The sequence below is a fragment of the Stomoxys calcitrans genome, chromosome 4 (genome assembly GCF_963082655.1).
Source record: "Stomoxys calcitrans chromosome 4, idStoCalc2.1, whole genome shotgun sequence".
In the NCBI taxonomy this organism is placed as follows: domain Eukaryota; kingdom Metazoa; phylum Arthropoda; class Insecta; order Diptera; family Muscidae; genus Stomoxys; species Stomoxys calcitrans.
Window position 1 is genome coordinate 108177117 of NC_081555.1, and position 12910 is coordinate 108190026.

At 41.2% G+C, this 12910-nt stretch overlaps 1 protein-coding gene across 1 annotated transcript in view; it reads right to left on the reverse strand.

Moving 5' to 3' along the window:
• Positions 1–12910, reverse strand: part of LOC106081306 (phospholipid-transporting ATPase IF) — a 36209-nt gene that overhangs the window by 14682 nt on the left and 8617 nt on the right. The window contains exons 2-3 of the mRNA XM_059367237.1: positions 7093–7306; positions 96–221 (exon numbers count right to left, since the gene is read on the reverse strand). Of these exons, the coding sequence (XP_059223220.1) occupies positions 96–221; positions 7093–7306 (340 nt within the window). The remainder of the gene's footprint in view (positions 1–95; positions 222–7092; positions 7307–12910) is intronic.

Sequence of the window (12910 nt, forward strand, 5' to 3'; positions counted from 1 at the left end):
ACATTGGTTTTTTTTTCAGTGTATCTCCTTCACTTTCACTTTCATTTTCTATTTGCATTATTTGTTTTGTTGTGTGGCATTTTTACAATGTTTACCTTTTGTACGATTGACTTTGTTATCGGATTTATGACGCTGTATGTCTTCATAGCCTTGCTTCGCTGCCGCCACACCGATTACGAAAACCAATGGAACCAATGCTGTCATTGGTGATACTGGACTATCTGCAAATAGACACATATACAAACAAAACAGCTTTAAACAACACACTATGATTACTATACTTAATATAATAATTGCTACTGATAAAAACTATGCAGGATTTCTTGGAAATTTGTAAAAGTAGCATTGCAACACTTTTATCAAAAAAACAAAAATCTATAAGGAAAGGCTTAAGTGGGGCTCAGCCGACTATATAATGCCCTAAACCACCGAATCTACCCTACACAACTCGAATCTATTGGGTTGCCCAAAAAGTAATTGCGGATTTTTCATATAGTCGGCGTTGACAAATTTTTTCACAGCTTGTGACTCTGTAATTGCATTCTTTCTTCTGTCAGTTATCAGCTGTTACTTTTAGCTTGCTTTAGAAAAAAATGTAAAAAAGTATATTTGATTAAAGTTCATTCTAAGCTTTATTAAAAATGCATTTACTTTCTTTTAAAAAATCCGCAATTACTTTTTGCGCAACCCAATACAATACACACATTAAAAATTTACTTATATTTATAATCTAAACTTCTAGATCTCATGGGTGTATCTTGACTTCAAGTATACTCCACATTGTTGGCATACACAACTTGCCAAAACCTTTCGGTTGAATGCAATGCATATTTCAACATGTAAAAGGGCGTTAAGTTCGGCCGGGCCGAACTTTAGACACCCACCACCTCGGGTGTATATAAAAACCACCTTTCGTAATCCGGTGAAAAATGCATACCTTATGCCCCATTGCAGCTATATCGAAATATGTTCCGACATGGACCAAATAGTATAAGTACAAGTCATTGTTCAATTATGTATAACAAAATATTGGTCTTTTAAGTAAAATTGCAAATTTTGCCCATGAACATTCCACTAAGGAACAGGGGCAAACTTCTCACATATCATTGAGTGCAGTCCGATTCAAGTCTAAGCTCAATGATAAGGGGCCTCCTTTTTATAGCCGAGTCCGAACGGCGAGCCGCAGTGCGACACCTCTTTGGAGAGAAGTTTTACATCGCACCTAACAAATGTCGCCAGCATTAGGAGGGGAAAAAATTGCTGCAGAAATTTTTTTCTGATGGTCTCGCCAGGATTCGAACTCAGTCGTTCAGCGTCTTAGGCGGACATGCTAACCTCTGCGTTACGGTGGCCTCTTTCAAGTAGCTATATCTAAAAATAAACCGATCCAAATCTGGACCGATCTGAGCCAAATTGAAGAAGGCTATTCCAGGGCCTAACGCAACTCACTGTCCTAAATTTCGGCAACATCAGACATTAAATGTGCCTTTTATGGGCCCAAAACCTTAAATCGAGAGATCGGTCTATATGGTAGCTATATCCAAGTCTCCACCGATCTGGGCCAAATTGAAGAAAGTTGTCGAGAGGCTTAACTTAACTCACTGTCCCAAATTTTACCAAAACCGGACAACAAATGCGCCTTTTATGGGCGCAAGACCTTAAATCGAGGAACGATCTGGGCCAAATTGAATAAAGTTGTCAAAGATGTCCCCAATTTCAGTAAAATCGGATAATAACTGTGGCTTTTATGGGTCTAAGAGCCCAAATCGGCGGATCGATCTATATGGCAGCTATATCCAAATCTGGACCGATCTGAGCCAAATTGACGAAGACTATCCAGGGGTCTAACGCTATTCACCGTCCTAAATTTCGGTGACATCAGACATTAAATGCGCCTTTTATGGGTCTCGACCGATCTGGGCCAAATTGAAGAAAGATGTCGAGGGGCTTAACTTAACTCACTGTCCTGAATTTTGGCAAAATTGGACAATAAATACGCCTTTTATGGGCGCAAGACCTTAAATCGAGAAATCGGTCTATATGGCAGCTATATCCAAATCTGGACCGATCTAGGCCAAATTGAATAAGGATATCAAAGATGTCCCAAATTTCAGCAACAGCGTATAATAAATGTGGCTTTTATGGGCCTAAGACCCTAAATTGGCGTATCGGTCTATATGGCAGCTATATAAAAAATCTAGACCGATCGGGGCCAAATTGAAAAAAGATGTCGACTGGTCTAACACAACTCACTGTCCCAAATGTGAGCAAAATCGGATAATAAATGTGGCTTTTATGGGCCTAAGACCTTAAATCGACAGTTCGGTCTATATGGGGGCTATATCTAGATATAGTCCGATATAGCCCATCTTCGAACTTAAGCTGCTCATGGACAAAAAAAGTATCTGTTCAAAGTTTCAGCTCAATATCTCTATTTTTAAAGACTGTAGCGTGATTTCAACAGACAGACGGACAGACGGACGGACATGGCTAGATCGTCTTAGATTTTTGCGCTGATCAAGAATATATATACTTTAAAGGGTCGGAAATGGATATTTCGATGAGTTGCAAACGGAATGAAAAAATGAATATATTCCCATACTTCGGTGGTGGGTACAAAAAGTTAAGATTATGAAGCCGCACAGTCAATTTTGTTTTTCATTTTCACTAATTATTTGTCGGATTCTTACCCCTCTTCTTTAATTTCTGCCCCATATTATCACTATGGGGTTATATGTCCGATTGGTGGGAATTGAAAGAGGGGCGAGTGGTATAAACATGACTTACAATAGTCCTTTCAGGCGCTAACCATACTTACTATTTAGTGTTTTTACGTTTAGGCGGAAAAATATTTACCCTACTGCCATATACCTTTCATTTGAATATCATATTGCCATTATTGGCCTACATATCAACGTTGCCAACATACATAGCCGCAGATTAAGCTAATGACAGACCTTCATACCAAAGAACAAAAAGTAGGGCAACACGCATCACAACATCACACAACCGCACCCCAATAGTTTCCTCTTTTAGCATACTCTTTCTCTCGCACATACCAGTCACCTCTCGCACTCTCATCACTAACACTTCCACCTATGGCTTTTCTGTGTTTCTGCTTCATCTTCTTTTATTGAAAATTAATTCCTCATTTTCATGGATTTTCTTTTCGGAAAATTAATTTTCATATATTGATGCTAATTTCATTAAAATCCATTCAGCCGCCATATGTACCACACACTCGCCTTACCATACCATTCGTTTTAAAATATAATATTCACATCTGTGAAAAAATATATTTCGATTCATGCCAATTTATTCAACGGTTAAGCCTAATATATACCACAAACTCGCTTTTATAAAATCCACCTACTGCACACGATCTGCTGTTATAAAATAGTTGTGCAAGCTCACCAACATATACTAACAAAAATACGCCCGGCACGGTATAGTTGTGAGCACCACACAGGCTGGAATATTGAGGTCCAATCTGTGTGCTGTTCATTGCTATCACGAGAAGCTTAGCTGCGAGCTAACGGGCGCGTCCGCAGGTAGCGGATAGTGAAATGCTCCATACGGAGTAGCTGCAATGACAGTCGCGGACAATCAGCGGTATCGAACGGAGAGTCTCGGTAAGAGGCCGGGCGGCACCGGCTCTTGCATAAATACTGAGTTCCTATGATGCTCGATATGACAAGTCGAGTTATTGACGCCTTTAAATAACTAATGGCCGCCATGTTCCCGAGGCGATCGGTCCTTTGGACCGGAACGAGCTTGCTCACCTCCATTTGCTTGACGAGGAATGCCACCTTCACATGACAATATGGCTACAACAACAACCTACCATGACAATATAGGGCTCAAATAAAAGGAGCTGCGGAGCGGGCCCGGTTCGGACAGTAATTTTCTATAAAATAAACAACTTAAACACATTGCACTGATTCAAAGAAACTAGTATAGCCTTAACTAAAAACTCTGGGTGTAAAGATTTTGTTCGGCCGAGCTTAAACTTTGACACATTGAGTGCCAAGCGGTTTTGACAAAAACCTTTCCAGGAAGCCATTTTCACTTAATAAGACCCCAAAAAATCATGGTAGACCTATGCATTTTTTTGCCTAAATATTCAATAAAGGATTTTTTATTTAAAAATCGCAACAAATTTCATTCAGTGTCGTATATAAAAGAACTACAGGCTCTAAGTAAAACCCCACAACGGGTTAGGTGTCGTACGGAAACGTACGAGGCACAGTGGGAAAAATCGATAAAAAAAAATAGAAAAAAGTATGCCGTGTGAGAACGGGTAGAGATATCTCTATTAAATTTGAAATAAATAGAGCTGAGGTGTTAGCAAGATTGCGTGCAGGATTTCAAGGCCCTTGGCCCTTAAGAGCAGGCCCCTTAAGTTGGTCACCTTGGCATTTCGAAAAATTTTTTGGGCTGCCAAGTATTCATTTCAAACTAGTTTTTTTCTGGATAGTGCTCAAAAATCCCTATAAAAAAGTCCGCTTGTGGTATACAATTTCTACCCAGGTTTTGGGGATAACGAGTATTAATTTTTATTTGTTGAAATTTTGGCCGAGATTGACTTGGTATCTTAGACGATCTAGCCATGTCTGTCAGTCCGACTGTCTGTTGCAACTGCGCTACAGGCTTTCAAAATAGAGATATTGAGCGGAAAGTTTGCACAGATCCTTTTTTGTCCATAGGCAGCTTAAGTTCGAAGGTGGGCTATATGGGACTATATCTTGATATAGCCCCATATAGACCGTTCCGCCTATTTAGGGTCTTAGGCCCGTAAAAGCCACATTTATTATCCGATTTTGCTCACATTTGGGACAGTGAGTTGTGTTAGACCAGTCGACATTTTTTTCAATTTGGCCCCGATCGGTCTTGATTTGGATGTAGCTGCCATATAGACTGATTTTGCGATTTAAGATCTTGGGCCCATAAAAGACGCATTTATTATCCGATTTTGCAAAAATTTGGGACATTGAGTTGTGTTAGGCCCTTCGACATCTTTCTTCAATTCGACCCAGATCGGTCCAGATTTGGATATTGCAGCCACTAGACCGATTGCTCGATTTAAGGTTTTGGGCCCATAGAAGGCCTATTTATTGTCCGATGTCGCCGAAATTTGGGACAATGAGTTGTGTTAGGAACCTCGACATATTTCTTCAATTTGGCTATAGCTGCCATACAGACCGATCTCTCGATTTAGGATCTTGGGCCCGTAAAAGGTGCATTTATTGTCTGATTTTTCCAAAATTTGGGGCAGTGAGTTGTATTAGGTCCTTCGACATTTTTCTTCAATTTTAGCCAAGTTCGGTCCAGAATTGGATATAGCTGCCATATACACCGATCTCTCGATTTAGGATCTTGGGCCCGTAAAAGGTGCATTTATAGTCTGATTTTTCACAAAATTTGGGGCAGTGAGTTGTATTAGGTCCTTCGACATTTTTCTTCAATTCGGACCAGATCGATCCAGATTTGGATTATGCTGCCACATAGACCGATTTTGCGATTTAAGATCTTGGGCCCATAAAAGGCGCATTTATTGTCCGATGTCGCCGAAATTTGGGACAATGAGTTGTGTTAGGATCCTCGACATATTTCTTCAATTTGGCCAAGATCGGTCCAGAATTGGATATAGCTGCCATATAGACCTATCTCCCGACTTAAGATGTTAAGCCCATAAAAGGCGCATTAGGCCATTCAACATCCTTCTTCAATTCGGCCCAGATTGTTCCAGATGTGGATATAGCTGCCATATAGACCGATGTCTCGATTTAAGGTCTTGGGCCTAAAAAGGCGCATGAATTGTCCGATTTCGCCGAAATTTGTGAACCATATACGACATACGGTCGTATATGGTTCAGATCGGTCTATATTTGGAAATCGCTACCAAAAATACCAATGTTTTGTTCTACAAAATTAAACAATGACTTGTCTTATAAGATCACTCAATTTGCGTCCCGAATTTGGTCCAAATCGGACTATATTTCGATATAGCTGCTATGAGGGCATAAATTATCCATTTTTCACCGGATTTTGACGAACGGTGATTTACATATATATCCGAGGCGGTGGGTATCCAAAGTTCGGCCCGGCCGAACTTAATGCCTCTTTACTTGTTACGCATGATTTGGATTAGTGACAAAATTTACATTGACTTTGCCGAAACAATTGTCCACATCAGTTAAAAGTTATACAGTTTGAAAATCAAAAAAAAATTGAAAAAAAAAATATTTGTTTTGCATTTTTGGCCAAAAAAAGTTTTTTCGTTGATTAGGCTAATTTAAAAAAACCTGTTTTAATACCTTAAAGCAAGGTCTCCTAACTATGATAACGTCGACCCGAAAGACTTCGTGTTAACCAAGTTTATTGACGTCAGTCCTTTGGCCTTTACTTCCAAATCATCTGATATTTAATTTCCCCTCACTACAGAACTTGCTATGCTCAGAGAAGGCTTTAATCTCCTACTTACACTCCAAGACAGTTCGTCCTGCCAGTAAAATGTCGTAATGATGTTCACAGTTAAATGTCCGCAATGACGTTGTCGAATGTGAACATCAACTCACGTGTTCCGTTCCAACTCACGCGTAGCTTTTATCCATCAGTGTAGAATGAACTTCAAGATGGCAATACTAAAGTCCCATCAATCCAAGACTGTGCTCTCGCATCGACCTCAAATGTCTTGGCACGTATCCGATTGGAAACCTCTTCCATTACTTCCAGGCTTTCTACCGTCGCCTCGATTATACCGCGATGGTGTGATTCTCCTCTATAGATTCTCCCATTGCCTAGCGGCAATAGCTGCCTTCATCAGCCTTAACCTGTATGTGTATGGGTCGGTTATCTAGAATAATCGCATGTGCCCTGGTGGAAACTCGACTATCTTGGCTGAAGTTTCTGATAAAATTCCTGAGATGCCATTCGTATGGTTGATATTGTATGGCTTAAATCCCTATTCACTTTTCCTACAGGCTGAGCCTCTAGTTCGATTCTTCCCAAGTTACCGCAAGTTATAATCGACTCAGTTTTAATATTCATATATAATTTTTTTTTTTGCTTAAAAAAGACTTGAGTACTCACCAATTAGCCATGATATGATTGTCATAAAGAGAAAATAGATATTTGCCATACGCTTAAACTGTTCCATCAGATTCAGTGGCAGGAAGGTAAGGAAAGTGTATTTTGTCGTTTTGATTCTGTTCAATTTTGATCTCCGAGTATTCTTCTTTGTATCATGGTCACCACCTATTGTTATTCGAATAGTGTCTTGGACAGAACTGCTAGCACTTGCACCCTAAAGACATGAAAAAAAATATTAATTTTATACATGTTTAAAATTTCAACAAAATCGGGCAAAAAATCGTCTATATTTTGGGATTAAGACCCTAAATCGGAGAATATTGCATATACACACACTCGTAGAAAAAATCTACTGGTAATAGCAAACAATCTCTGCTGACCACCGTATCGCATAGGTTGGCAAGTCCGCCTTTAACGCTGAACGCCTGGGTTGGAATCCTGGCAAGAACATCACAAAACATTTTCAGCGGTGGTATCCCCTCCTAATGCTGGTGACATTTGTGAGGAACAATGCAATTTGACTGCACGCCATTCGGACTCGGCTATAAAAAGGATTTCCAGCGAAGTCGTGTAAAAAATACGCTTTTTATGCGCCCAAGACCCTAAATCGGGAGATCAGTCTATATGGCAGCTGACCACCATAAATAACCTATTACGGATGCTGACTGAGGAGGGATTTGAACCCGTCTGCTACGCAGACGATGTTATAATACTTCTAAGAGGTAAGGATCCAAACGAGCTATGCAGAAGAGCCGAAAGGGTCTTGGATATGGCATATGACTGGGCTAGACCCAGGGGTCTTAATGTTAACCCAGAGAAAACTGAAGACTCAATAAGACGATTTCGAAATCTGACAAGGTCAAATACCTAGATGTGATCTTGGACAGGAAGTTGAAGTTGAAGGCTCACAGATGTTGGGCACTATGTAGACGGGCCGTAGGCTCGAAATGGGGCCTGAATCCGAGGATAGTCCACTGGCTCTACAGGTGCCTGATTAGACCAACACTTTCTTACGCCTCAGTAGTTTTGGTGGACTGCTATGGAGAAAAGTGCAAAATAGGGACCATACAGCAGTTTCAGAGAACATGTTGTCTTGGCATAGGCGGAGCGATGAGGACCACGTCCGCTAAGTCACTGGAGACTATTCTAGATAACCGACCCATTGACATACGGATGAGAAGTGTGAGGCAGCCACTGTGGCTATGGGACTTAAGGCGATGGGAGAATGGATTGAGGATGTGAGCAGCTCATACCATCGCGGTATAATCGAGGCGACGATAGGCAACCCGGAAGGAAGGGAAGAGGTTTCCGATCGGATACCTGAGATAAACTTTAAAGTCGAGTGCGAGGCACTGCGCCATCGGCAGAGTCTTGGATTGACGGAACCCTAGTATTGCCATCTGGAAGATCGTGTTACACGGATGGATCAAAGCTAGAGGACAGAGTGGGCCTGGGGGTCTATATTGAGAACGCAGGGACTGAGATCTGTTTTAGACTGCCTGACCATAATACGGTCCTGCAGGCGGAGATACAGGCGATCACGCAATGCGTGAAGTGGTTTGTTGCCAACGCGAGGACGTCGAGTGTGAACATCTTTACCAACAGTAAAATTGTCATAAGGGCAATAACAACCAGGACGGTAAGGTCTCGAACAGTCTTGCAGTGTTAGAAGGAGATTAACGCCTTCTCTGAGAATGGGTGCCGGGCTATAACGGAGTAAGGGGAAATGAAAGGGCTGACGATTTGGCGGTGAAGGCCAGAGGACTGCCGTCAATAACCCAAAGCCTTTCGGGTCGACGCAGTCCGAGTTAAAGGAGTGGGCGACGAATGCGCATGCAACATTGTGGAACAGCGAAACGGTCGGTAGGACGGCGAAAATCCTATGGGGGGATCCAGATCGTGAGAAGACGAGGCTATTACTGTAAGGAAGCAAGAAGGAGGTCAGTTTAGCTATTGGTATCATAACGGGACACATAGGACTACGAGCTCACCTATGTAAAATCTGTGCGGCAAGTGATAGCATATGTTGGGCATGCGGGGAAGATGATGAGACGTTGGAGCATTTCCTTTGTCATTGCCCTGCTTTCGCGTACAACAAATACCGGTACTTAGGTGGAGACACAACATCAGACATGAACCAACTTAGGGGAGTGGTATTGAAAACAATTAACGATATTGTAAGTAGCACGGAATTCCTTACTTAAAATATTCTTTTTAGAGGTTACTTTCTAGTTTTTAGAGCGCACAACAAGCGGATTACTGGCTTAGGTGTATGTCCATAGTGGCATGGGGCGAATTAATATCTCCACCCTATTTTCAACCTAACCTAACCTATATCTCCAAAAATTTAGCTTTTCCTTGTATATCAAAATGACACCTTTTATTAGAAACCTTTATAAGTGAGAAGTTTGCCCCCTGTTCCTTAATGGAATGTCTGCGTATACGTAATAAATTCGTCGTGTCCTCATATTAACACTCATACGCCTGATGTACTTACCATTTTTAAAACAAATTATCCAATAATCCAATAAAAGGCGATCACAATGTTGAACAAATTCTACAGATTCGTATACTCGTAAGTACTTTGTAGATAAATAGGTTTAGTAATTTTTTGTTTTCATGTGTTTTATAAAAAATTCTACTTTTTTTCTATTTAAAACTTTTAAACACTTCTACAATACAATGATTCTTATCTCTTGAAATTTATTGTATAAACGTTTTCCATTATCACTACGTTGATCACTCGGTTAAGGACCAATCCCTTTTGGTAGATTTTATTTTCTTTTTCTTTTTTTTTCAACCGAAGAAACTAAGCTAACACTTTCACAACTTAATAGCAACTAATTAATGAAATTAAAATTCTTATTTTGGCTACTGCGAACGATTAGCATGGCCTCTATGCAAATATCAGGCAATATTTCAAGTCTATAAACGAGTAATAATAGAGTGGTCGCAAATAATTGATTAGTGTTCGTGATGATATAAATTGATTTGGCCAATTATAACCAGAACTGCCAATCAATTGTTTTAATGCCGCCCAACATATGAAGGAAAGCTATACTAAATTCGTCACTCCAGTTGTAACACTTCAAGATATTGGTCGAAGACACTATATATACTTTAATTGGCTATGATAGAATATTTGTTCCACTAGCCGAACGTAGAATAGCGTTCCAAGCGTCTCGATCTTCTGCGCTCATTCTAAAATCTCTGACACCAAGTTTCGAGGTGTCTCCCACAACTTGATCTTTCCATTGGGCTTTTGGTCTTCCTGGTTTGCGTGTACCACCGTGTTTGCCTTCAAAAGACTTCTCTGCTGGAGTTTCTTCATCCATTCTGACAACATGACCTAGCCAACGCAGCCGTTGTATTTTGATGCGTGTAACTATGCTATCGTCGTCATACAGCTCATACACCTCGTGGTTCATACATCGCCTATATTCTCCGTTAACGCAAACTGGTCCATATATTTTACGAAGAATCTTTCTCTCAAATACTCCAAGCACTGCCTCTTCTGCTTTCACAAGTACTCATGCTTCAGAACCCTATAACAGCACGGGTAGTATCAATGTCTTGTATAGTGTATCTTCGTCTGTCGAGAGGTGGCCTTGTCTCTAAACTGCTTACTTAGTCCAAAGTAGCATCTATTTGCCAGTATTAATCTTCGCTTAATCTCAAAACTGATGTCATTCGTTTCGGTTACGGCGGTGCCGAGGTAGATAAAGTTACTGACTGTCTCAAAGTTGTGATTCCAAACTTTCTCCATTTTCTTTATCAGCTCGGTTGTGCAAGGCTTTTTGGGAGATGAAACCATCCATTTCGTCTTATCTCCATTAACTGCCAGACCCGTTTTCACTGACTCTCTTTCGATTATTTCAAAGGCTGCAGTTACTACTTCCGGTGACCGACCTATGATATCGATATCATCGGCATAGGCAAGTAGCATGTGCTCTCTTGTGATTAATGTGCCATATCTGCATCTAGTATAATCTTCTCCAACAGGATATTAAAAAGATCATACGATAGGCTGTCTCCTTGTCTGAAACCTCGTTTGGTATGAAATGGTTCGGAGAGATTCTTTCCTATTCTTACTGAGGAACGCGTATCAGCAAGTGTCATCCTGCAGAGTCTTATTAATTTTGCAGGAATACCAAACCCAGACATGACTTGAAATACCTTTGAACGTAAAGGAGTATCGAAGGCGGCTTTGTAGTCAACAAAGAGATGCTAAGTGTTGATTTGTCCTTCTCGGGTCTTTTCCAGGGTTTAGCGCAGTGTGAATATCTGGTCCAGGGTGTATTTACCTACCAGGTCTAAAGCCGCATTGATAGGGCCCAATTATCTCATTGGCTTTAGGTTTTAATCTTTCTCACAGTACGCTAGAGAGTATCTTGTATGCGATGGAGAAAAGACTTATTCCTCTGTAGTTGGCACATTCGGTCTTGTCTCCTTTCTTGTGTACGGGACATAGTATGCTGAGGTTCCAAATATCGGGTATGCGTTCTTCTAGCCAGATTGTGCAGATAAGCTGATGCATATGCCTTATCAACGTGTCGCCTCCGGTCTTAAATAGTTCAGCGGGTAACCCGTCGCCTCCTGCTGCCTTGTTGTTCTTTAGTCGGGTCACTGCTACTTGGACCTCATTCTGAATAGGAGGTAAACATTCTATACCATCATCATGGATTGGTTCTGCGATATCCTCTTCGCCGCCAACATCGGACACTAGCAGTTGGGTAAAATGTTCTTTCCATATCCTCAGCATGTTATCTGTGTCAGTTACCAGATTTCCTTCTTTGTCTCTGCCATCGGTTTGAAGTTTAATTCTTTGGTAGAATTTCCGGACTTCATTCTAACTCCTGTACATCTCAATTCGCTCACACTCACGTCTTTCCATTTCCTTTTTCTTTCTGCGGAATAGACGTTTCTCCTCTCTCCTTTTCTCCCGATACCTCTCCTTCATCTGGCGCGTTGCTACTGTTTGCAAGGTTGCTCTATATGCCCTATTCTTGGCTTAAGTAGCATCTCGACACTCTTGGTCGTACCATGGGTTTCTTGGAGGAGGCTTCCCTTATTAGAACTTCGCGACATTTTCCATGGAGTGGGCAATAGTTTGCCACTGCGCCATTATATCATCGGAACAAGGAGTGCTTTCATCAAGCAGTTGGGTCAGTCGAGTGGAGTATGCCGCTGCCATTTGTTATGTTTGCAGCTTTTCAATGTCCAGCTTCCGAGCAGTGTCAGATCGTACTTTCCTCGCCATGTTCAAACGGGTGCGAACCTTTGCTGCAACAAGGTAAGGAACCGAATCTATATTCGCTCCACGGATCGATCGTACATCTAACACGCTGGATGAATGCCTTCCATCTATTACAACGTGATCAATTTGGTTTCTCGTGTTTTGATCGGGTGACAGCCATGTGGCTTTGTGAATATTTTTATGTTGAAATCCGGTGCTGCTAACTACCATGTTTTTTGTCGCGGCGAAATCTATCAGCTTCAACCCATTACTGGACGTTATCTCGTGGAGGCTAAACGTTCCGACTGTTGAACCAAAAATGTCTTCCTTCCCTGTCTTCGCATTAAAATCTTCCAGAACGATTTTAATATCATGGGCGGGGCAGCGGTTGTATTCTCTCTCTAGACGCTCGTAGAAAATATTCTTGGTCTGCTCGCCTTTGTCTTCCGTCGGGGCATGGGCACAAATAAGGGTGATATTGAAGAATTTAGCTTTTATGCGGATTGTGGCTAGCCCCTAATCCACCGGAGTAAAGCTAGAGACAAGGTGTTTCACAAACCCACAGCCAAACTCATTCCTGGT